This window comes from Berghia stephanieae, chromosome 9, assembly GCF_034508935.2.
Source record: "Berghia stephanieae isolate SIO BIC M18660-M18661 chromosome 9, UCSD_Bste_1.3, whole genome shotgun sequence".
In the NCBI taxonomy this organism is placed as follows: Eukaryota; Metazoa; Mollusca; class Gastropoda; order Nudibranchia; family Aeolidiidae; genus Berghia; species Berghia stephanieae.
In genome coordinates this window covers 44,739,499-44,764,229 of record NC_088368.1, presented here as the reverse complement: position 1 = coordinate 44,764,229, position 24,731 = coordinate 44,739,499, and the positions used below count along the sequence as shown (strand labels likewise).

General features: G+C 34.8%; 1 protein-coding gene and 1 long non-coding RNA gene across 4 annotated transcripts in view; both read left to right on the top strand.

The window, feature by feature from the left end:
* LOC144980310 (ecotropic viral integration site 5 ortholog-like) overlaps positions 1-1,754 on the top strand; it is a 239,567-nt gene extending 237,813 nt beyond the window's left edge. For both annotated transcript variants that reach the window (XM_078927965.1, XM_078927964.1), the window contains one exon: positions 744-1,754. In XM_078927965.1, coding sequence (XP_078784091.1) covers positions 744-754 — 11 coding nt within the window. In that variant the 3' untranslated portion in view covers positions 755-1,754. The remainder of the gene's footprint in view (positions 1-743) is intronic.
* Positions 1,755-14,997: 13,243 nt separating this feature from the next.
* LOC144980307 (uncharacterized) lies at positions 14,998-24,349 on the top strand. Of its 2 annotated transcripts, none has more exons than XR_013646857.1 (4): positions 14,998-15,176; positions 20,412-20,524; positions 21,052-21,128; positions 22,456-24,349. It is a non-coding gene; the product is annotated as an uncharacterized LOC144980307 (long non-coding RNA). The 2 variants fall into 2 exon arrangements; XR_013646858.1 differs by lacking the exon at positions 14,998-15,176 and adding an exon at positions 19,152-19,170.
* The last annotated feature ends 382 nt before the right edge of the window (positions 24,350-24,731 follow it).

Genomic DNA, 24,731 nt, shown 5'->3' with positions numbered 1-24,731 from the left:
TATTATTGTTGAAGTAGAGCTTGGCTGTTTATTGTTAGTGTCGTGGTGCATGTGTTATCTGGCAAGAATTTTGATGTATGATGAATGACGTCACTAGTTCTAATGTCTTTACATAATTTATGATTTTTAGCATGCTTTTATTTGTGTTTCTGCTTTTTTTCTCTTTCTTTAATTTTTTTTTTATTTTGGCATTGATTTTTTAAGTAAGGCATGTTTGTTTGGAATTGACTTGAAAAGATTTAATTTTATTAATCAATGTAAATCTCTCTCTCTCTCTCTCTCTCTCTCTCTCTCTCTCTCTCTCTCTCTCTCTTTCTCTCTTCTCTCTCTCTCTCTCTCTCTCCTTCTCTCACTCCCTCTATCTTTCTCTCTCTTTCTCTCACTCTCTATCGCTCTCTCACTCTGTTTACTTTCTCTCTCTCTCTCTCTCTCTCTCTCACACACACACACAGACACACTCTTTCTCTCACTCCCTCTCTCTCTCAATCCCTCTATCACTTTCTCTCTCTCTCACTCCCTCCCTCCCTCTCTCACTCCCACTCACTCTCTCACACACACACACACACACACACACACACACACACACACACACACTCTCTCTCTCTGTCTCCTTCCCTCCCTCCTCCCATCCCCCCACCCCTCAACTTTACTCTCACATCCTCCTTAATTGAGTTGCAATCAATGTATAGTATTTTTTTTTTTTCCATCATTTTATTATTTTTTCTTCTTCTCTTTCTCTCCAGACTCCGTTTAAACCAGACCTAGAGCTCTGAATCGGTTCCATGCTGCCTGCACGTTATATAGTCAGTCCTGTGTTAATCCTACACACGTTCAACACACGTGCTGATGTTTGCATGTGTATGTGTGTAAATTGTGTGCAAACGAGCTTTTTTTTTTTTTTTGTTTGCACCTAACTGCACCACCCCCATTGATTGCTTTGTTGAATTGAATTTGAATGTCGCATGAAGAGAATGCATTCCGCCTATACTATATCAGCTCAGATCGACCAGCTCAACAGATTTCACTCAATGTGTCTTTTTCTCTCTCATGAATTCAAACAACTAAAATACAGTAGATTTTAACCCTCTCCTTACCAACTATAGATTGAATGCGCTTGGCCAAGAAGCTCACAACATTGCCATCCGGAAGTATAACGGACCAACACACAAAACTCTGTGTAACCATGAACTTTTATAGTCTGGATAATACAGTTTAGTGGGAATTACTCATAAATGCGGATGGCAAAAAACATTAACAAAGACAGGAGTGACGTCAACTTCATTCTATCTATAGGAAAATTGTCACACTCGTTACGATACAACCAACATTTTTCTTATTCAAATTTCTTTTGTACATCATAAAATTTAAAGGAAATGAACACAGTGTGTTGTAGAGCATGTTTTACTAAAGAAATTATGTATGACAAGAATTTTACTGCTATTGTGTGATAAAAATATACTATTGCGTTAGTTGGGTGTGAAGTTTTGGGGAAAATCCTGAAAATGGCTGGTAAGGAGAGGGTTAAAAAAAAATAATAATAAGAATAGATAACAACTTTTTGTTGACATAGTGAGTTTGTGTTTTGGAATTCCCACAATGCACTGCGAAGACAGGAGGTCATGGAGGTCACATGTGTCGTCTGAAAATTCACCAGATTCAGGATTGGCATCAACAAAAAACTCAACATAGAAATTGGAACAACATGGAAATGCATAATTGTGTTTTTTTAAAATATTATTGTTATTATTATTATTATTATTATTATTATTATTATTATTATTATTATTATTATTATTATTATTTTTATTATTATTATTATTATTATTTTTATTATTATTATTATTATTATTATTATTATTATTATTATTATTATTTTTTATTATTATTATTATTATTATTATTATTATTATTATTATTATTATTTTTTATTATTTTATTATTATTATTATTATTATTATTTTTTATTATTATTATTATTATTATTATTATTATTTTTTATTATTATTATTATTATTATTATTATTATTTTTTATTATTATTATTATTATTATTATATATAATTTTATTTTTTTTCAATCTTTATAAAAAAGTTGTACTACCATTTCCCCTTTGCTGTCGCATTAAACGTTAGGGTGGGGGGGGGGGGGGGGGGGGGGGAAGGGGGATTATATGAAGTAGAATTCTAGTTCATAATCAAAGGTAAAAGACGTGGACATTTCAGGTTTCCCCTTCAACAGACAGACAGTAAGTAAGATGAAACACAAGATTCCTCTTCTCATCAATTCATATTGGATCAATTCCTTTGTCGCACAATTGATTTAGTCCCTTGATCTTGGAGACAAAAGTTATGGATGATCAGGTCTAGTTGTCGATGAAATGAATTTTAGAATCATCAAACCCCTCTCATTTCACGTTTCCCATCCCTATTGTTATGAATGAATGAATGAATGAATGAATGAATTTATATAGCGCCTATATCCACAATGTGCTCAGAGGCGCTTTACAATGCAAATAAAACACAACAATTAATCGATAATTTAAGCATAAAATCTATCATATTGGAATAGCATTAATCAATTTGTAATTTAATTACCACACACTGTGTTACAAGATGAAAATTTAGGATATCTATAACATGTAGGCCTAATAGAATCATTTATATTTTTTGTGAGGATGGGAGGAAGGGGAGCGGGGTTGTATTTTGTTTTGTATCTTGTTACATTTATTATTATCTCCCCTTTCGTTTACATTATGTTGTCTTATGCTGTATGGGTGTTATAGTTTGTTAATTGTGAATCTTTCATTCTTTATGGTTCATTTGACACATTTTGATAAGGGTTTTTTCCCTCCACAACAGAAAAGCAGTGATTGATCATTGATTGACCTGCGAGTGTTGGGGAAATGGTAGTCGAATTTTTTAAATGTATATTGGTTAATGGAAGCGAAATATGAGCATGAGTGTTTATTTATCAAAGTGTGCATTTTGTCGTATTGCAATGTATTGACATAGAATATGTTAAAGCTCTAATTATGATTATGTGTTGGAATTAAAAAGGCGAGGGGGGGGGGGGGGATAACCGAGGCTGTGCTAAAAGGTCATTAGGGAAGTCACCAGTTTTCAATATTTCATAGATAGAAAAATAAAAGGAAAAGTGAAAGACTTAATCGATTGCAATTAAATCCTAAAAATGGGTTTATCAAAAATGTGTGTGTTTTAGATTTCAAATGAATTGTCCATCATGATACATGACTGACTTTGTCCACTCTAACATACAACATTGTCAGAAACGACTCGTGACAGTTCAGATTTGATGCTAAAAGTTTTTTTTGTTCTTTTTGTGTCGTGTGTGTGTGTGTGTCTGTGTGCGTCATCATTTTCAAAGGTTTTTATAACTGATTTACCTTGTCTTTCTGTGACATAGACAACACATATATGACCCATAGTGGGCAGGGAGGCACTTACTGTGTCTTCTACCCTCCTATATCTGTTTTCCAATTGCTTTCTGTCTTATTCTCCAACTATCCATAATGACAGTGTGCTCTTGGAATCTTACATCTGTTCCCTATTTGAACCAATTCCCCTCTGTCTTACTTTTTCTTGGGTGATTTAATTGTAATGTAGAACTTTTGACCATCCCATTTTCTTCCTTTTCACTGGCTCTAATATGACCTAAAAATGTCACAAGCGCTTTAAAACCCTTAAAAACAAAACAAAAACAAACATAAATGATCTTTTACCACAGCCGTAAATATCCCTTTGTTCATCATGATAATTGTTCTATACAACAAAACTGGTATACTTGACTGATATAAGATGTAAACGTCACATACTCGGGCTGTTGTTAGTCATTGAATTATGTACAGTAATGTGTACAGCCAGGAGTGAATGGAGCCACAGAAACAAAACTCACCAGGGTAACATTCTTACTATTTCTTACTTTACAAAATAATAAACAAAAATTAATATGACAACTTTTAAAAAAAAAAAGATAACAAAATACCAAACAAGGAACGTTTCGGGCCCAAATACTTCTTCAGTCAACAACAAAAAAAAAAACAATGAAAACATAAATACATTTACTATACATGGGTGCAAGAGTGCTGGCTACAGCCGGCCTGCCGGCCGATTGGATTATCGAAAAAAACGTCGCCGGCTTTTTGCGATTTGGATTTGATTGATTTTTAAAAAAAATTTTTTTTTTTTTTTTTGTGCGACTTGTGACAAGAAACTTAACAAATTACTCCATTACAACCTTTGGATTAAACATACAACAATTGTGGACTACTATTATGAAGACTAGATGCTGAGAACAAGACTTCAAATGACGAGGTGAAGTCCGTGAATCTTGCAGGCTTTTTCAGATTATATGTCTGGTCATAAGTAGACTTGCAGGCTTTTTGAGGTCCAGTTGCTTGCACCGATGTGTATACCAGATTGATCTGGGTTTTTTAGTAATGTTTTTATGTCTTCATTACTTGTTGTTGTTGTTGGCTGAAGAAGGGTTTTAACCCAAAACACGCCATGTTTGGTATAGATAGAATGAAGATGACGTCAATCGAGTCTTTGTTATTGTTTTTTGCCATCCGCGTTTATGAGTACTTCTCACTAAACTGTATTAACCTGACTATAAACGTTCATGGATACACACAGTTTTGTGTGTTGGTCCGTTATACTTCCGGATGGCAATGTTATGAGCTTCTTAGCCAAGCGCATACTATCTATAATTTTGTTCTGAAGCTGTTCTATTCATTTTTGTTGTTGATGACCTTTGACCTTCCACAGCTTGTAGCTTTTAGGTGATCTCAAACCAAGGACTTTGACGGTGTGCTCTTAGAATCTACATCTGTTTTCCTATATGAACCAATTCCCCTTTGTCTTACCTTTTCTTGGGTGCTTAAATTGTAATTTTAGAACTTTTTTCTATCCCATTTTCTTCCTTTTTACTGGCGCTGAAATGACCTTAATGTGTTGCAAGTGCTGTAAAACCCTTAAAAACAAAAACAAACAAACAATATCACTCTTTCTTACTTTGAACCCCTGTGTGTCCAGCATGACATGGCGTCATTTAGAACTATCTAGATTTTATTGTGACGTCATTGACATGGACAACAGTGATAGAAGTGTGACATCATCTCATTTAACTCACTCAATCCTAGACGTTTTTTTCTACTTTTCAAAATTGTAAAAAAAAATATGTATTGAAATGAGCATGTGCTTGATATTATTATTCAGCTACCATTAACATGTAGAAATTAAGAACATTAGCTTTGACACCACACCTATGATTTGTCTCAGAAAAATGTAATAAATAGGCATGGGGTAAAAGTAACCCTGGGTAAACTACGGATATAGTCGGTGTTAGGGTTGAGTGAGTTAAATGGAGCCACTCCACAGTCTGACTGGTGTGAGGAATAAGATCTGCTGTAACAAGGGATCAAACTTGACAATTTCCATTTTTTTTAAAAGAGGGAAATGTCATTTCTTTGTGGGTTTGTTTATTGTTTTATTTATTTAAAAAATATTCTTTAAAATGTAGCTTTGTGGTCTAGTGGTATGACACTCGCTTTCAGATCAGAAGGTCCTGGGTTCAAGCGTCGCTCGGCGCATAGTTGAGTCCTTGGAAAAGGCCTTTACTCACATTCTGTCACCGTACTCAGGTATAAAATGATACCTGGCTGTTAACAGCATTGTCTCTGTCAGTAAAAATTGTAATATAACCTAACAGTATGTTAAGTGTTGCTATTGATCAGGGACCCTTTGTAAAGCGCTTTGAGCACGTTTAGTGGATATAACGCTAAATAAAAAATCTAAAATAAATTATTTTTTTTAAAGAGGAGAACATGTTTTTTCTTTCAAATGAGATGAAGAGGGGGAAAAGTAGGTAGAAGGCCAGTAATAAGAAAAGAACCTTTTCTTTTTTTAAAAATCGTTAATTAATTATTTTTATGTTTTCTTTACATCACTTTGGATACGCATCAATATAAATACGTTACTGTGTTAGGTGGGAGAAGGAGAGAAATGCCTTATTAATAGTATTGAAATCTGTTCAGTGAGATGGTAAAAAAACAATCCTCTCATTTCGTCATTTTTACTGTTTAACTCACTCAATTCTAAAAGATTTTTGCTAATTTTCAAAACTGGAAAAATGTATTAAAATGGAGTATGTACATAGAAAGTTTTATTCAACTTCCATTAACATGTAAAAACTAAAAACACCAGCTTTGATAGTAGGTACACCTATAATTTGTCTCAGAAAATTGTAATACATAGACATGGGGTAAAAGTAACCCAGGTAAACTACGGTTATAGTCGGTGTTTGGGTTGAGTGAGTTCAAGTCAAGTATGGGCATCTGCCTCAAATTGTGTTAAAACGACAAAGGACAACTAATTGTGTGATTTTAAAAAAGCTGTTAAAAGTTTCAATGTTAATGGTGATGACATGAGAATGGAAATTGTGTGATAGAGTTATCATTCTATAACACGACAGTTTTCAATTTTTCATAGAAAGAAAAATGAAAATTGAAAGAATAATCGATTTTTATTTTATCCTAAAAATCTATTTATGAAATATTTGTGTTTTAAATTTCAAATCATTTGATCTCTTTTATTTGTAATGATGTCATCAAACATCAAACAACTGTAATAATTTATGATGTACAAAGATCACAAGAAAACCCTGAAGTGTTCAGCGAAATATATTCAGGGTTAAATAACAATGTGGAATTGAATGTAAGCTTCAATTTAATGACGAAAACAGATAAAATGGATGTTTTGGGTTTTCCCTTTATCAACAAACAGGATGAATGAATGAATTACATTACCTTATATTCAGGGTTGCAATTCAATTTACTGAACTTTTACCCAAACACATTGACTTACCCCTGACTTAGCATTGAACTCCAGTAAAAAGACATTTTATACTTAACTTTTTTTTCAGTTTAGAGCAGATGATTGGAAAATATACGGAGGGTTTATAACATACTGAATTCCGTAAATATATATGGAAAGTGCATGAAGCGGGGCTCGAACCCAGGGTCATCGTGCAATGCCTTAACCACTTGGCCACCCATATATGTGTATATATTATATAAATTATGTAAATTTAAATAGAAATGGATAATTGTTGTCTTGAATTGACTTTGTCAGGACTTTTATTCAGGCCTGCCTGTTTACGTTCTACAAAAAAATTATTTTGAATTAAGATAGTACATCTATATATAGAACATGTTAAATTAAATAGTACTTGTTGAAGAGGGAAATTCTGGCCATATTCAATCATTAATTTATTATTATAATAATAATAATAATAATAATAATAATAATAATAATAATAATAATAATAAAAAGACACTTGTTGAGCGCTTTCCATCAAATCAAACATCTCAAAGTGCTTTATATAATTTATAGAGTTGTCTATCGCTACAAATATTATTTTCGCCTACGAATTTTTAAAACGTCAAAAAGTTTGGATTGCATTGTGATGAGTCGATAGTTTGTGACAGTTAATCAAATAAGATAATTTTCAATGTCCAGCCCTTTTGCTGTTCATGTGAAATTAAGAAAGATATCATTTCAATGAGCCTTCCCTGTATTTTTTTTGATTGTCGTTTCAAAGCATGAAATTATTCTGAGAATGCTGTTTCTGTGTTCTTCTTTGGCTGACTTTTGTCAATGTTGTGTCAAATATTAGAATGACTCTTCTGTCACTATTTCTATGTCTATTTGTTATTGTTTGGTTTAACAATTTGTGAGGCTATGTGGTCTAGTGGTATGACACTCGCTTTTGGATCGGGAGGTCCTGGGTTCGAGCCTCGCTCGGCGCATAGTTGAGTCCTTGGGAAAGACTCTTTACTCACATTTTCTCACCATACTCAGGTGTAAAATGAGTACCTGGCCGTTAACAGCATTGTCTCTGTCCGAAAAATATTGTAATATCACCTAACAGGCGTCATGTCCCGTTCTACATGTTAAGTGTTGCTGTTGACCAGGGACCCCTTGTAAAGTGCTTTGAGCACGTTTAGTGGATATTGCGCTATATAAAAGCTCAATTTGCTGACTGCATGGTTGTTGTTTTACGTCTTTCTTTAATGCTGGTATCCTCCGTAAGGGAATTCGCTGTGACAATGACATACACGGGTACAAGATTTCCGCCTTAATCTGTAATTCTGGACTTTTGTTTAGAGTGTAAAATTTTGGATAAAATTATGAAAAACGGCTGGTAAGGAAAGGGTTTATTCTCTTGTTATTTTCAGGATTTTAAAAAGAAACAAAAATTTTTTTAAAACGTGAGCTTTTATATAGCACAATGTCCACAAAGCGATTTAGCAACATTTAACATGTAGAACGAGACATGATGCCTGTTAGGCAATATTACAATTTTTTTTCCGACAGAGACGAGGCTGTTAACGGCCAGGTATTGGCGTAGTAAACAGCCTTTTCCAAGGACTCAACAACTAGCAAGGTTCGACCACAGGAGCTTCCGATTCGAAAGGAGTGTCCTACCACTAGACCACATAGCCGATAGCCGCACATTTTAGCCACATATGCATGGGTATATTTCGTCTTCTGGAAGTCACTCGCTGTGTCTTATTCTATCCCTTTATATGTTTTCCGAGTTGCTTTCTATCGTCTTGGCTTGCAATTACGTACTTGGTTTGTCCTGGCCCTGGCCGGAGTTCCTGGCTTAACTCACTCAATCCTAGAGATTTTTTGCAACATTTCAAAATTGGAAAAAATGTATAAAAAATGAGCATGTATATAGATAGTTTTTTCAACTTCCATTCATTAACATGTAAAAATTAAAAACATTAGCTTTGATACGACGCCTATAATTTGTCTCCTAAAAATGTAATACATAGGCATGGGGTAAAAGTAACCCGGGTAAACACGGATATAGTCGGTGTTAGGGTTGAGTGAGTTAACACCTTAAAAACGAACAAAACAAAACAGTTTGTCTTGGTCGATATTGTCTCTTTTCCTGTCTTAACTCTCTCCTAACCGATCATTTTCAGTATTTTCCCAAAAATGGCAGGCCTACCCAGCAGAAAATTTGTTTCTTTAAGCACAAATAAGCTCTCCATAAAAAAAAATAATTATGTTCTTATTAATTAAACAAAGATCATTCTTCAAAGTTTGTGGTGTACAAAATAAATCTGAATAAGAAAAGTGTATTTTGTGTCATAACATATGTGACGATTTTGGTGTAGGTGGTGAGGAGAGGGTTACACTTAAGGCGTGGCTTTTACTTTTAGCTCACTTTGTCCAAGCCATATCTGCAGGGCTGTGATGAAACTGTAATTCTGTCACACTTTAACACTTCTACATTGAAGTATCTCCAATTTTACTGTCGCTGATGTTTAATAGCAAGCTTAAGTCATAGGCTATTCATTGTGTGTTTACATTCTCTGACGTGCAAAGAACAATAATTGTAAAAATGAAAATTTAAAAACAAACCAAACCTCAGACTTTCATTATTTCTCTGTTGTCATGTTCTAATTTGTGTAGGTAATCGTGCCACGGACGCCATGTTCCAATTGGGTAGAGGGAACCCGTACAATTTTGACAAAATCATTGTGTCAACTAAAAAAAAAAAACGTTTTCATGAAAAATTCACATCAAAGAATATATTATTGAACACACGGAGATTGGAAGGGTGGGGGGGGGGAATCTATTAGTCCAGCTGGGTTTTTGTTGTTGTTTTTTTTTGTTTTTATATGATTTTTTTTGGGGGGGGGGGGGTTGGTTTTTAAATAATTCTGTCTAGTGTAGTGTAAAATGTCAAAATAGTGACACGAATCGGAATAATAAAGCATGACAGCAATGATTTATTGTCCTAATCAAAAAAAACGGTAACAGTCCATTTGTTCATTTCATCCATTTGTGAAATATTTATTGGATTGGAGATTTGTTTGGGGGTGGGGGGGGGGGGGGGGGGGGGGGTGTAAATAGTGAATGATTTCACGTTCTGCCAGTGTTGCTTTCTATTTCTATTGGGTTTTATTTCTTCGTGGAATCAACAAGTCATCTTGTTCATGCAATTCTATCACCGTTTTTAAATAAATAAAAATTGTATAATATTTTTTAATGATTTGTTTTTGAAGCAAATGACATCACATGTATATTTTATTCTGTTTTTCATGTGTTTGTTTTACAAGATGTGAACGTTTTAAGTTTCTAACGATGCATGGTATGATATGAATCAATTGTGTTTTTGTGTGTGTGTGTGAGAGAGAGAGAGAGAGAGAGAGAGAGAGAGAGAGAGAGATAGAGATAGAAAGATATGTAAACACATAATCTATTTTATAAAACCACTTGTCCTTTGTATACCATTACGTCATTTTGTATCATTGTTATATATTATATTATATTAATTTATATCAATACGATGTACTGTACATAGAATTCTATGGATATATTTTGACTATGACATCATTTATTTTTCCTTTGATTTTTATTTTTACTTGAGGGAGGTCACACTATCATTATGCAACCCCCCCCCCCCCTTTCACCCCTACCAAGGACAATCACTAGACTCAGCGTCAAAGCAGGTTATAATGGGACCGATCTATATTCATGTTTTCGTCCAACCAGGTCATCAATCACATGATTTGTTGCTGTCCAACGATTGGATATTTCTTCAGAAATGTAAACACGCTGCTTTGTTTATGAAAATTGTAAACATACCCATGTGTCAAGCTGAACAAAATGACCAATCGTGATGTTAGATATTTCAAAAACTGTGAACGCTGTTCACTACGTGGGTCACTTTGAGCATACTTTGCAATGTGACCTATGACCTCAAGCACATGGAAAGGGAATATAGATCATGCCCATTGGCATCCACTTGTCAAACACAATGAAAATGTTGCTGCTTGAAGCTCGAAGGAAAAAAATAAAGATTAAGTATTGAATTGTGAGCTTCGATTTATTAGACGAAGACGGATAATGTGGATGTTTCGGGTTTCCCCTTTATTAATAAAACACGATGAATGAAACCCTAAGGACGAATGAGATAGATGTGTGTGAGTGTAGTTGAGGTGTATAAACCAAGCACATTAACGACGCCATTCACACACATATCTCATTCATCCTTCGTGTTTGAATTCATCGTGTTTTACTGATAAAGGGGACATCTGAAACATCCACAGTATCTAGCTGTCTTCATCTAATAAATCGAAGCTTACAATTCAATCAGACTTGCATCTTTATGCTTGTCAAACACAGGACGCGTCATTCCATGGGATTTGATACGTGGAATGGACTTCAATCCACGACGTTATTCACTCAATCCTATGGAGATTTTTGCTTCTTTTCAAAATTGGAAAAAAAAAAAAAATGTATTAACACACTCACCCCTAACACCGACTATATCCGTAGTTTACCCGGGGTTACTTTTACCCCATGCCTATTTATTACATTTTTTCTGAGACAAATTATAGGCGTAGTATCAAAGCTAATGTTTTTTAGTTTTTACATGTTAACTAATGATAGTTGAATAAAGCTATCAATGTACATGCTCATTTTAAATACATTTGTTGAAAGTTGCAAACATTTCTAGGACTGAGTGAGTTAAAGCTAGTACTAACTAGCATCAAAACTAATGTTTTTAGTTTGTTACATGTTAATGATAGTTGAATAAAACTATCTATCTATGCACATGCTCATTTGTAATACTTTTTTTTTCCAATTTTGAAAAGTAGCAAACTCTGTAGGATTGAGTGAGTTAAAAATGAGCATGTGCACAGATATTCTTATTCAACTATCATTAGTTAACATGTAAAAACTAAAAACAGTAGCTTTGATACTACGCCTATAATTTGTCTCAGGAAAAATGTAATAAATAGGCATGGGGTAAAAGTAACCAGGGTAAACTACGGATATAGTCGGTGTTAGGGTTGAGTGAGTTAATGACCATCATAGACCTCCCATAGTGGGCAGGGAGGTACTTACTGTGTCTTCTATCCCCCGATATCTGTTTTCCAATTGCTTTCTGTGTCTTGGAATGAGATTACTTAGTCTTGTCCTGGCCCTGGCAGGATGTCCTAGGCTGGGAGGGAAACAGTCGATTGTATAGTAGTTATAGTTTTGAGAGATGATATTATTTTACTTGTAAATCATCTCTGTTATGTACTGTAATTTTTTTTTAAACGTATTATTTGTAAACATTTGAGTGTATTCCTCTTAGTGAGGACCTTGCCTGTGTCAGGATGAGACTTTTAAGTAGGGTAATCTCTAAGAACACTGATAGTTTGCTCTTTGGAATCTACATCTGTTCCCTGCTTGAACCAATTTCCCTTCGGCTCACTTTTTACTCAAGTTCTTTTAATTTTACTTCAAGAATGTTTTTTTTTCTATACAATTTCCTTCTTTTTTACTGGCGCTGATTTGACCTAAATGTGTTGCAAGCGCCATAAATACCTTAAAAACAAATACAGTAAAATTACTTTAAACCGAAAGAAGCTAAACCGAAAAATACCTTAAACCGCAAAGAATTTAAGAAATTGTACTAGTTTCTTCATTATCTTTGTACTAATTCTTACGATGAACCGAAATACTTCTAAGCAGGACTTTCTTTAAACCGAAACAACTTGAGAGCACCTTCCTTTTTTCTCTCTCTATTTTTCTTCAAAAAGTCGGGAAGGTGGCCACACGTAATAATGCCCGGTGATATTAAACAAAGAGCGTAAGTTTAAGATGAGGGTGATGGGTGGGGGTGGCGGGGGGGGGGGGGGGTAGGCAAACACTTGGGCTTGGTCAACACCACAATCGCACAGACTGGAAAAGGAAGATAGCGGGTGACTGGCAGGCGAAAAATGAGGAAAGAGGGGGAGTTGGGGTGTAGAATCACGAAAGCGAGATGTTCTCGCTCGTGTGTTGATGCTTTGGAACTTTTCAACACGACAATAAGGAGGAGGGTGGTAGACAACTTACCATTGACATGCCATTTCATTTCCACTTTGTTTAAATGTGTGTGTGTGTGAGGGGGGGGGGGGGGGTGAGGTTCTATGTAATTCGGCCTTTGAACCTAATGGCAATTCAACAAAAGAGAGACGTGTAGTAGACAGCTTAGCATTGACACGCCTTTTCATTTCCATTTCACTTCATCTCTGAGTAGCTGCGCATCACTCATTATCAATTATCGCACAAGAACTTTCGATCTTATTTTAGCTTTGCATTTTACTAAAAGATGTCTAAAAGAAAGCACTGTGCTTACACGTTTCAGTTTCAAATCAAAATACTATGTAAGTCGATGAAAAAAAAGTTGATCAAGACGGAGATATGTAGAATACACGGCATCCCGAACTCAACTCTTTCAACAGTTTTGAATTGAAAACAAAAACCCCCAAAAATATTTTTAAAACACACACACAAAAAAAAAAAAATTAATGGTAACGAAGACTGCATTTATTCAACAACTCCATTTAACGGGAAACCCATGATACGATTAAATGAGCAAATTCCTTAAATAGTTACTACCCTTGAAAAACATTGCAAAACGGAAACTTGCTTTAAACCAAAATGTCTTTAAACCGAAATGGTTTAGAAGGTCCTCAAAATTTCGGTTTAAAGTAATTCTACTGTATAACAAAATCGCAAAAACCATCATAACAGGGGGTGGGGGGCATGGGGTAAATCGGGTCGCAAAAATATTATTCCCTCAATCTTTAAAGTGACAAATTTCCTGTCTGTGATCACGCGGATTTTATACTTATTGTTGTCATAATTTGTATACTTTATTTCATTACAAATCACCATGTATAATTTATTTCAATGCAGGGACTTTTTGTGTGTGTGAAAACTACGTCTGGTTTAACTCACTCAATCCTGGAGATTTTTGATACTTTTCAAAATTGGAAAAAATTATTAAAAAATGAGCATGTACATAGATAGTTTTATTCAACTATCACTATCGTTGACATGAAAAAAAAAAAGAAGTGGTTATTTGTACTACCACTACAAATAGCGAAAACTACCGCTTTTCACTATTTGTACTCCCAGAACTCTTATGTGTTTAAAGTTGCAAACCACCGCTCCTTTACCTATTTGTAGCTACTCCCAGCCAGGGTTGCCAGTTTGGCATTTTAAATGCCAGATTCCAAAAATCTGGCATTTTTGAAAACCGTTTGGCATTAGAAAAATCATTTGGCATTTGGCATTTTCATTTGGCATTTTCTTTTCTTGTATATTATACTTCAAATGACACCTTTTCTTAATAAAAAAAATTACCCCAACAGGAAATTTAGTATAATTCAAAAAAAAAAAAAAAAAAAGAAAAAAAAAAGAAAAGAAAACACGCAAGCCACCAGGATATGATAGTAAATTGTCTATCAAAAGTGAGTAGTTTTCTTAGTGGGGATGGGAGTCAACAGACTTTGGCATTTTTTTGAGTGTTTTGGCATTTTTTGAGTCTTCCCCTGGCATTTTGTTGAAAAATAATCTGGCAACCCTGCTCCCAGCACTCTTATGCGTTTAAAGTTGCATTTGTGAGCTTTCAAGGCAGGGTTGCCAGTTTGGCATTTTAAATGCCAGATTCCAAAAATCTGGCATTTTTGAAAACCGTTTGGCATTAGAAAAATCATTTGGCATTTGGCATTTTCATTTGGCATTTTCTTTTCTTGTATATTATACTTCAAATGACACCTTTTCTTAATTATTTCTAAACGCGTAAAAACAAACATCTTCACATTTCTTTTTCATTCTTAAAATCCAACCGTGGTGTAGTGGTTTAGCACTCCACTTAGTAGTCAGTAGGTAAATAATTACCCCAACAGGAAATTTAGTATAATTCAAAAAAAAAAAAAAAAACAAAAAAAAAAAAATAAAATAAAAGAAAAAGAAAAGAAAACACGCAAGCCACCAGGATATGATAGTAAATTGTCTATCAAAAGTGAGTAGTTTTCTTAGTGGGGGTGGGAGTCAACAGACTTTGGCATTTTTTTTAATGTTTTGGCATTTTTTGAGTCTTCCCCTGGCATTTTGTTGAAAAATAATCTGGCAACCCTGTCAAGGACCAGCCGACCCCAGCCTCCACTTTTCGCGGTCTGTCTTTGAGAAGTGTGAAGCAAAAAAAAAAAAATGGCCCTCTCGGTAAACGAGACATTCTCATCTTTTCTCCAATTTGAAAACATTCGAAAATGAGAATAATGTACTTTTTATTAAAAAGTCAACAAAGAAGGTAAGTAAACTAGATACGACAATTTTTTTCCTTAATTAAGTGGCAACTCATTTCTCGTCATTCTCACTCTAACTCTATCAACTAAGAAGAGTACACCACCTCAAACATTTGTCAGTTCATATCTTTGCTTGCATGAGGTCTATTTTCATTTTGAAAAGTTCAAAGTGAACAACTAAATGACGCCGATTCAGTGGTGTATTTGGTCTATCTTCATGTGAATAAATATTTTATTATTGACTTTTCCAAAATTCCAATCGGCCATTCATTTGCATGTCGTCGTGATCTATTTTTCTAGGGAGTTTAATAGAAATTCTAAATGTACCTCACACACTTGAAACCAATGTCATATGAAAGAGCTGGCAACACAGATTACAAAACAGTTTGAATTTTGTTTCTATCTTGATTAGAAATGTAGTTACGGCAGTTCAAAGTCTGAAATTTCAGACCGATTTTTACCCCAAAATTACCATTGCAAACTTGTGACCGAAAACGCGTGATGTTAATAAAAAATGGTTAAAACAGTCAATATGGAGTTCTTATCATATATTGTATACCAAAATGTTCGTCTTATCGAGGACAATGCATTTACATTAATAAAGAGGAAGATAAACATTTCAAATTAACACATTATTACATAATATGACGCAAATGTTACATAATCAAAAGGTAGCGTCAATTGCCAAGGACCTTGACAATTGTCAAATCGTCAATTGCCAAGGACCGTGTCAGTTCATCAACTACGCATGTGTACTTTTAACTGCCACGGAGTACCTTTAGTGTCACGAAGTGATGTATTGCCACAGAGTGATGTTATGTATTAATATTAATATTAATTAATACTCTCTTTTACTCTTCTTTCTCTCTCTGTGTCGTTTTCTCTTTTTTTTTTCCTCTATTACACACACACTCTCTCTCTCTCTCTGTCATTTTCTCTTTTCCCTCTCTGCCATCTTTTTGTTACGGACCTTGCCAGTTGGTAGATCATCAACTATTTACTATAAATGCCACGGATTGATCTTGTTGCACAAATGTTTTACGTTAATTATTCCGTATTAAGACGATGTGCAGTATATTTCCTTTAAAATAAAGGAAATCTTACTTTTCTTTTTTAATCTAGGACATCTTGGCAGGGATTTGCCACCTCGTCCTTTTTTTTCCCCTGCTGAATCTGAAATCAACAGTAATTTTTGTTTGATATTATTTTAAATCATCTTGGAATTCGTGAAAAGACATAAAAATTAAAAACAAATGCCAACAAGTGTGGACTTGATCCTTTCCACAACGATTGACAAGGAATGAGTGAATGGCGAATGGAAGAAAAGAAAGTGACGGGGTTAGAGTTCGAGATTCGTATGCGCGCAAATCGAGGCTTGACTGAAATCACCACATGCAGCTGATTGAGGCCCGACTGAAATCACCACATGCGGCTGAAGAGTTCCAATTTGACTCCTTGGCAATTGATGAACCGTCAACTACCAAGGACTCACTCCTTGGCAATTGACACTTCCTAATCAAAAACTCGGCTAGACGTAAGAAAGAATTTGCTCTATCACTTTTGGATTTATCCCCAATATCTCACTGAAACAATTGCAAATAATTACCCTCTTTTAATTAATACATAGAGAATAAAAAAGGGTTTGAGAGTATTTAAATGAAAAGATATAAACATGTTGTGTATCTATGGCAATTTAATTGCATATAAATCAAATAAAATGGTAGATTGAAAAAGTTCAAATAAATTGAAACAGATTCCCTATTATAATTAGAAGGAAAGTTCTGGCTTTTAATACTTTAAAAAATTCTGCTGAACCACTTTGGGTTTATTGCTATTACATCATTTGAACTGACAATTAATATAATTTTATCCCCCCCCCCCCCTTCTCTCTCAATGTATGGGGGTGTCAAAACTGACAGAATTCTTACCATAATAATTATTAAGGCTAAGGCCTTTAAAATATGGATACACATGATAAACATATCTAAACATATGGGAAAGAAACTTGATGACTTGATGGCAGAGTAAAATAAAATTAAATTAAAGCAATTGGTATTTTTAAAATATCGATATTATTAATATCGAATTTCACAAAGAGAAGAAATATACAAACTTTTAAAACAAAAACTTTAAAATGCCTATAAATAAAGTTGGAAAGTATGTATTCAAAATAAAAACATAGGAAATAATAGTACTGAAAATATTATGGACTAAATTTAACATAATACATAACTAAATTTAAAATATCGATATGGATATCGATATCGCCCGGCAGCCATGATGAGAAGATAATGTAAACAAGGCATTTCGGCGCAGAGTTAAAAGGTGTCTGCGCATCGATATAATAGAGCCCTGAAATTTGGCATGAATAAAGTTTAGATGTTATTCTAAAAACAAGCGTTTAAATTTTAAAAACACACGCGGTAAATAAAAAAATAAATGCATTTGAAAATTGCCAAATTTTAACTTCATATAACTTCTGGAGATATTAATGGGATTTTTCCTTAATTGGCACCATTTAAAAGGAAATTGAAAGACGAAAATAATGATACCAAAATATCTGCGATATTCCTCTTTATAACGAAGTTATGCATCTTTAATTGAACCCCCTAAAACGCGAACGGCAATTTCCAGTCACAACTTTCCTATGGGCGAGTTGGGTCAAAATTTGACTGCCACTGCTGCTGCTCACTAAACTGCCTAATTTTTCCTTGATTTCAGCTGTCTCAGCTCTAAACTATACTTTTCTTTCTCAAAATAATTCATTTTCTGTTTGCAATGTATTACAGAGATGTTGATTTACCACATGTAAAAATTTGAAAGTTGTATCTGAAGCTGTTTCTGAATTATACGTGATTATCCATTGGGATGCTGTGCTTTTGTCACATTTTTTCCTATTAATTAGAGATTTTCCACCACATAAACGGTCATAACTTTTTAACCAGTTGAGACAGAGCGATAATTTTTCACTCTAGTTAATGTTTCACTCCCCTTTATTTTTCTACGCTAATTAATACCCATAGCCACTATTTTGAAAAATTCTTGCAAGTGCCTACTAAGAAGTTAAAGAAGAGGGTTGAACTTGAACCTGAACATGCTCCTTCTTCTTCTTCTTCTTCTACTAATAACTACAACTAGATAGGTACTACTCCTCTCTTGAATGATCGGAACCGTTTAAGAAACTAAATTACGGGTTCCACCGGCGCAGCTCTCTAGACTTCCAGTCCCCCAGTGCCCAGTATGGGCGGGAGACCTTACCCCCGATGTTCCTCGAGCCTCGAGGTAGTTTCACTTTATAATTGTTTTAGCTTTTGAACTGTGGATCTTTTGTCAAACGTTTTATTTTAATTTTTCAAATTTAGTAGCACTTTAAAGGTCTGCGTTAGGTATCGCTCTGCTGTACTGTAACTGTAAGAGCGTAAGAATAACATGGTAAAAGTACTGTAAAAGTATGCTGATGACGGATGAAAATGATATTGACAATGAAATTATAATAAAAGAAGAACAATAGAACTTATAATCAAATCAATAAAGAAGCTTTAAAAAATGAAATTTAAAAGAAGTAAGAAAAAACTGCCTCAAGAAGTGAAAAAAATTGTCCCTGTTGTTGAGATGTGAAGTGGACATAATCGTGTCTGTTAAGAATTAGAAGAAATGAAAGATGCCACTTTTTATTTTAAATGTAGATTGCACATTAGCAGAACACTAAAAAAAAAAGTAAAGAAAGAAAATCCAATGTGGCAACTTGGTTGCTAGTGAAAAAAGTAAAATTACTCCGCTCAGCATTGCTGCTGGTGTGATGTCTAGTGTTAGTTAGGTGTCACTATATTAGAGTGATATCTTGTTACTTCATATTTTCATTTTAAAACCTGTAGAACAACTTGATTGATTTGTAAATTTCCTTATATGACCATTGTTTTAGTTGATTTGTAAATTTCCTTATATGACCATTGTTTTAGTTTTCCGCAGCCATTATAATTCAATTTGAAATATTGAAAGGTACTGGAGAGGAGTCTTAGCGGGGTTTTTTTTTTGTCTGTTAGTTTTAGTTATAGGTCATAGTGCAGGTCCAAGTGTTGGAAATGTACAATGTTTTATTTTTTATTTTAAGGTTAGTTGAAGGAATACTTTCCTTAGCTCAAGGAACGTGCAGAAGACCTCCCCTATTTACTACTTACTACTACTACCCAAGTACTAATGCTAGACTACTTCTTCCGCCACCTCACTCCTAAACGGACTGACACCACAGGCAACTGATATTATTCTCTCTCTCTCTCTGAGTGTGTATCTGTCTGTCTATTTCTGCCCATCTCCCCTCTTTTTACTAATTAGTTTGTAGGTGTTTGGCAAATTCTCAAGAACAGCCAAGATATATTCGGCTGTGTGGCACTCACTTCCGGATTGGAAGGTCCTGGGGTCGAGCCTCATCAAGGACTCACATTCTCTCACTGTACTCATGTGTATGATTTCTTATCCGCTAAGAGCGTTGTCTGTCAGAAGAAAAACATCGCCTAACGTTCTACTTGTTACGTGTTGCTGCTAGTCATGGATCCTTTGTAAAGTGCTTTGAGCATGTTTGGTGGATATTGTGGCTTATGAAAGCTCAATTCTTTTTTTAATATTTATATATATATATATAAAAGATGCAGGATGATGACGGGCATGCGCTACTTTATGATGTAGTATAAACCATTCCTAATATATGATTTTGCTAAATAGGCCTACACTCAAATTTTACGAGTGTATCTGGTGGCAAATATTAGACACTCGTTGCCACTGTGATTTTGATGAAACTTGGCTTATACACAGATACATGAATTTTCCTAATACGGCTTCAAACATGCGATCTGAACTTCAATTTATAATGAAGTAATTTTTCTCAAATGACAGCTTGATTGAATGTGACAAGATCCTTTTACTTAATACAATTCAATTTAGTGTGGTCTGTAGTTGTTTGCCTAATATTAGAATGCACAGAATTTGAATTTTTATTGACTTTAAATATTGAAAACAACATGCCTTTGGCTTTCCATTTGTGCCATTCAGCTTTTGACCTAGTCCCTGATTTGAGTACCACGTCACAAATTTAAGTTCTTCGAGAAAACTCTCGACTTACTTTCTTATTCTTCTAACGTACTGAACTGTAACACCTTTGTCTCAGTTGGAGAAAATATTGCAATTTTTAACTTAATATTTAGGTGTTTATGTTATGATCTTTTATATTATTCCGTGTTTTTCAGCTTCCATCATATCACCCTGAGGAAAGTTGGCTAATTTATGACTTTTGTGTCTATGAATGCAAGCAGGGCAAAAAGCAATTGACTTCAAGCAAAGGAGTTCGCCCTAACCAGAGGTAGGAGGTTGTTTTTGGACGGGGGCAGGAGGTGCTTTTTTACTTTTACATATTTAAAAAAAAATGAAAATATTATATGCACAAGGTTATAATATTTCAGAATAACTCGGAAGTAAATTATCACCATCAGCTTTTCTATCTTGATTGCCAAGACAATTTTAATAAAGCAATCAAACTGATTCTGAATTTTAAAACATCCAGAGGAAGAGGCAATGTGTGCCTATCTGCAGCTCATTTACAGTCTTCAGTGGGCGGGCTGCACGATGTAATGCAGCAAGACAATAGTTCAACTATTACCAGAACAGTTTTAAAAAGTGAAAGACTTGATTTGTTCAAAAAATCTGATTGCGCTGGATTAGTATTATTATTGAATGTCTTATTAAGATTTATTTTCAATTGCTCTATAATCTGCATGTTGAAATCCTTCACAATTGAGGTATGCAAGTGACAACGCTATTAATATTTTATCATACTATGTTGTGGATAATTTTATTATTTTGTAATAAAAAGTTTTTCTTACCATGCAGGACTCTGAAATTAATACTGGCTTCTGAGGGTTACAGGGGCTAATCACAACCATGAAAATCACCCATGCGATAAATTGGTAAGACTCATTCATTTTATACTTATTTTCCATCGACATTTTGTCCCTGCAGTTTTTCGCTGCCGAAAATTTTACACTTGACAGCAATTAATTGCAAATTCTATTTTAGTCGCAATTAGACTCAATTTTTTTTATAAATATGTATTATTTTTTCTTTTCTTGTTACTTTATATTTTCAGTACTTAATTGTCCCTCCCCCCTCCCACTATTGAGTGTAATATATAGTAATAGATTAGTTAGGTAAATGCACTGTTGACACCAGGACCAAATGTTTAAAGAACAACAGCCATTCCAACTCATATTTTATTACGATACATTCAAGGTGGCGCACTGAGATGGAGAGATGATGACCAGCTTGTGACAAAATTGACTGTTACAGAATTTGTATTTTTTTTTATTAAAAAAAAATTTCTTGGAAGGGTTCTGGGCAGAGAGTTCACATTTTTCTATCCCTTATATTTGTTTTCCCTTTCCATGTTGCTCCCTGTCTTTGTTATGGATTAAGATTGCTCATTTTTTTCCTGGTCCTTGCGGGGGTCTTTAGTTGGGAGGCAGACAGTCAAATACAGTACCTTTCTTCTTGAGATGATTTTTTATACTGTAAATCATCTCTCTGTTATGTACTGTTATAGGTTTTGAATATTATTGCATTATGTAAATGTTTTAGCAGGATCCTTTGCTTGTGTCTCGGTGAGACTTTGAGGTAATGTCAAAATTGGTACATCTTTGAGGTGCTTGTGAAATCTACTGTTCCCTATTTATTGAATCAGTCACCATATCATCATCCTTTTTATAGTGTTGTAAGCGCTATTAAGTCCTGTAAGACAATATAAGCAGATCTAGGTGGTGGTATTTTTTTGGGTCTTTTTTTTTTTTTTGTCTTTGTTTTTTTTTTTTGTTCCAGATAAGGAATTTTAAGATTTGATGGTTGTCCATAGACTTTTCAAAATAAAATTTGACTTTGACTATGAGTACGATGCAGTTATAAGTGCTTGATTTCTGAGGACTAATTATAAATGGTGACCACTCTATTGCGTTTTTGTATGCCATGAAAATGTTAGAAAGACAATGAAGCGACGTTTGTTGGGAATTCTGCAGTCATTCATTTAACCCTTGAATTTGATGAGCGCCTGTTGCATTTTAGTTCATTCAAGTATTTTAGAGTGACAAACACAACTCGTGCATTATGGGTTTATATGCAGATTTTTGTCTTTAAATTGTCAATAAAAAATAAAATGCTTTTTATTGTTTTGTTAGCTGGCAGGTCTGAATTGAATGCTATTGCATACAATTTTGTACTTTTAATCTTTTTTCTTTTTACATTTAGCCATCCTCACTTTATCCGGAGAATCGCCTGCCCCTCGTGAATGAGACAGTGAAGGCTATGGCTAAAACAAAGGTGTCCACAACCCAACTTAGGCAATACATTCAATCAAGCCAAGGATAAAATGTATTGCCTAAAGATGTCGAAGATTTGCAGCGGAGATTGTTCAAGACTGATATTGACAGGACGGACGGTGAGACGGTACAGGAATTACTGAGAGAGATAGAGGAGGAAGGAGGTGTAACAAAGTTCAGTGTGAATGAGGATGTTGGTTTTGAGTATTTGTTTTAAGTAACGGGAAGAATGAGGCGTGATTTGAGTGTTTTTTGTGATGTGTTTGTTATGGATGCAACATACAAAGTAAATCGATATTTGTATCCACTTGTGAATATTATGTGCATAGATGATGAGGGTCATGGCGGGCGAAAGACTGGAAATCCATGACCAACCTGAAACTGACATTGTACCAGTATGACGTGTGACAAATACACAGGAAGGACTGTATCGAATTGTATCTTCAGTGACAAACAGGATCAATAGCTTATTTCAAGTTATGGTAGAACATCAGTTTCTGCAAAGAATCTCCCAGTTGGAACAATTTTTGACTCTTGTCTCTGAAGATAAAGACTTTGACATTGTTGACATGACTGACTTAATACAGACAAATCCCCATTCTAACCCTCTTTCTGACTTTTCAGAGACACCAGACATTGTAAATGCACGTACTGACCAGAGACCACAGACATTATAAATACACACTCTGCCCAGACAGAGACCACAGAAGTTATGGACACACCGACTGACCAGACAGAGACCACAGACGTTATGGACACACAAACTGACCAGACAGAGAGACCAAAGACGTTATGGACACACAGACTGACCAGACAGGGACTCCAGATAACAGAGACATGCGACCATAAAGATGCCCTTGACACGACAGAGACAGTTAGACTGCGAAATTTTTCAAATGTGACTCTACACAGGAAATTTCATACAGAATTCCCTTAATACCTTTACTCATTGTCCATTTGTAAAATTTATTTTCATGTAATAAACCACCAAAAAAGTAAATTTTTAACGTGGGTGGGGGCTGTCACGTTACTGTAGAACGAGCTTAAGTCTCAATGGGATATTAGCTTTAGGCAGCCACAAGTTGGTATTTTTCAAACCTGTTGCTATGCTATCTTGTGATGACAACGTCTCTCAGTCGCCAAACGTCACTAGCTATCCTTCACATAATGCAGGGTTGATTGTGTGAAGTACGTTTGGGGCCGGAAGATAGCAAGGCATAGTGCAGGCTACTGTACTGTGTCAGTCCGTGAACGGGTGACCAATTCATAGTACAGAGAAGGCAAATCTGTTACTATATGTCCCAATAAAAATATAACACAGAGAAGGCAGAAACTGTGTTATACAGGTCGGTACAGAATAAAACAAATATAACACAGGAGACCAAACACTGTGTTGTAGAATATCAAAATTTCAAAGGTGGTCGGTCAGTGACGAAATAAAAAGGGACATTATAAGTCGTAATATCACATCCCAATAAAAGAGTGTGACAGTAAAAAGGTGCCCGTTAACAATTGAGTCGGTCAAGTCTCTATCCAGATTCAAAAGGATAGTGCAAAGTCCTGTATGTAAAACAAATTTGAGAAGCATGGTTGTTCTCAATACTTGTTGGGTCGTGATCGGTATAGAGTGAAGTAGTGTTCATGCTACACATCTTCACGAAATATCAGAGCAATGCTGTGTCAAGATTACAGAGGAGCAAGAAGACAAGATTTGTTTGTGTGTCTTTATATGTTACGGAATAGGTACATTTTGGTTGTCAAAACTTTCATTTTTATTTTGACATTTTCTTGATCTTTTAAAATAAAATTATAATTTAATTTAATCAACAGACTTGTTTAATAATTTAAAGATATAGTTTTTTGTGGGGACCTTTTGTAAAATCATTAGTCTGATTGTAGTTGTAAATTTCTTTATATTCTAATGTCATAAAATCAGTGACACCACTGAATTCCTACCAGCGCTTTTACTCACTGAGTCCCTACCACCAGCGCTATTACTCACCCAGTCCCTACCACCTGGGCGGGGTTCCTGACCTCCCAATGTGGGCAGGGGGGTTCATACTGTGTCTTCTATCCCCTTATATCTGTTTTCCAACATGCTTTCTGTCTTTGTCTTGGAATGAGATTACTTGGTTTTGTCCTGGTCCTGGCCGGATCCCCTGGCTGAGAGGGAAGCAGTCGAATGTATAGTTAGTTTTGGGAGAT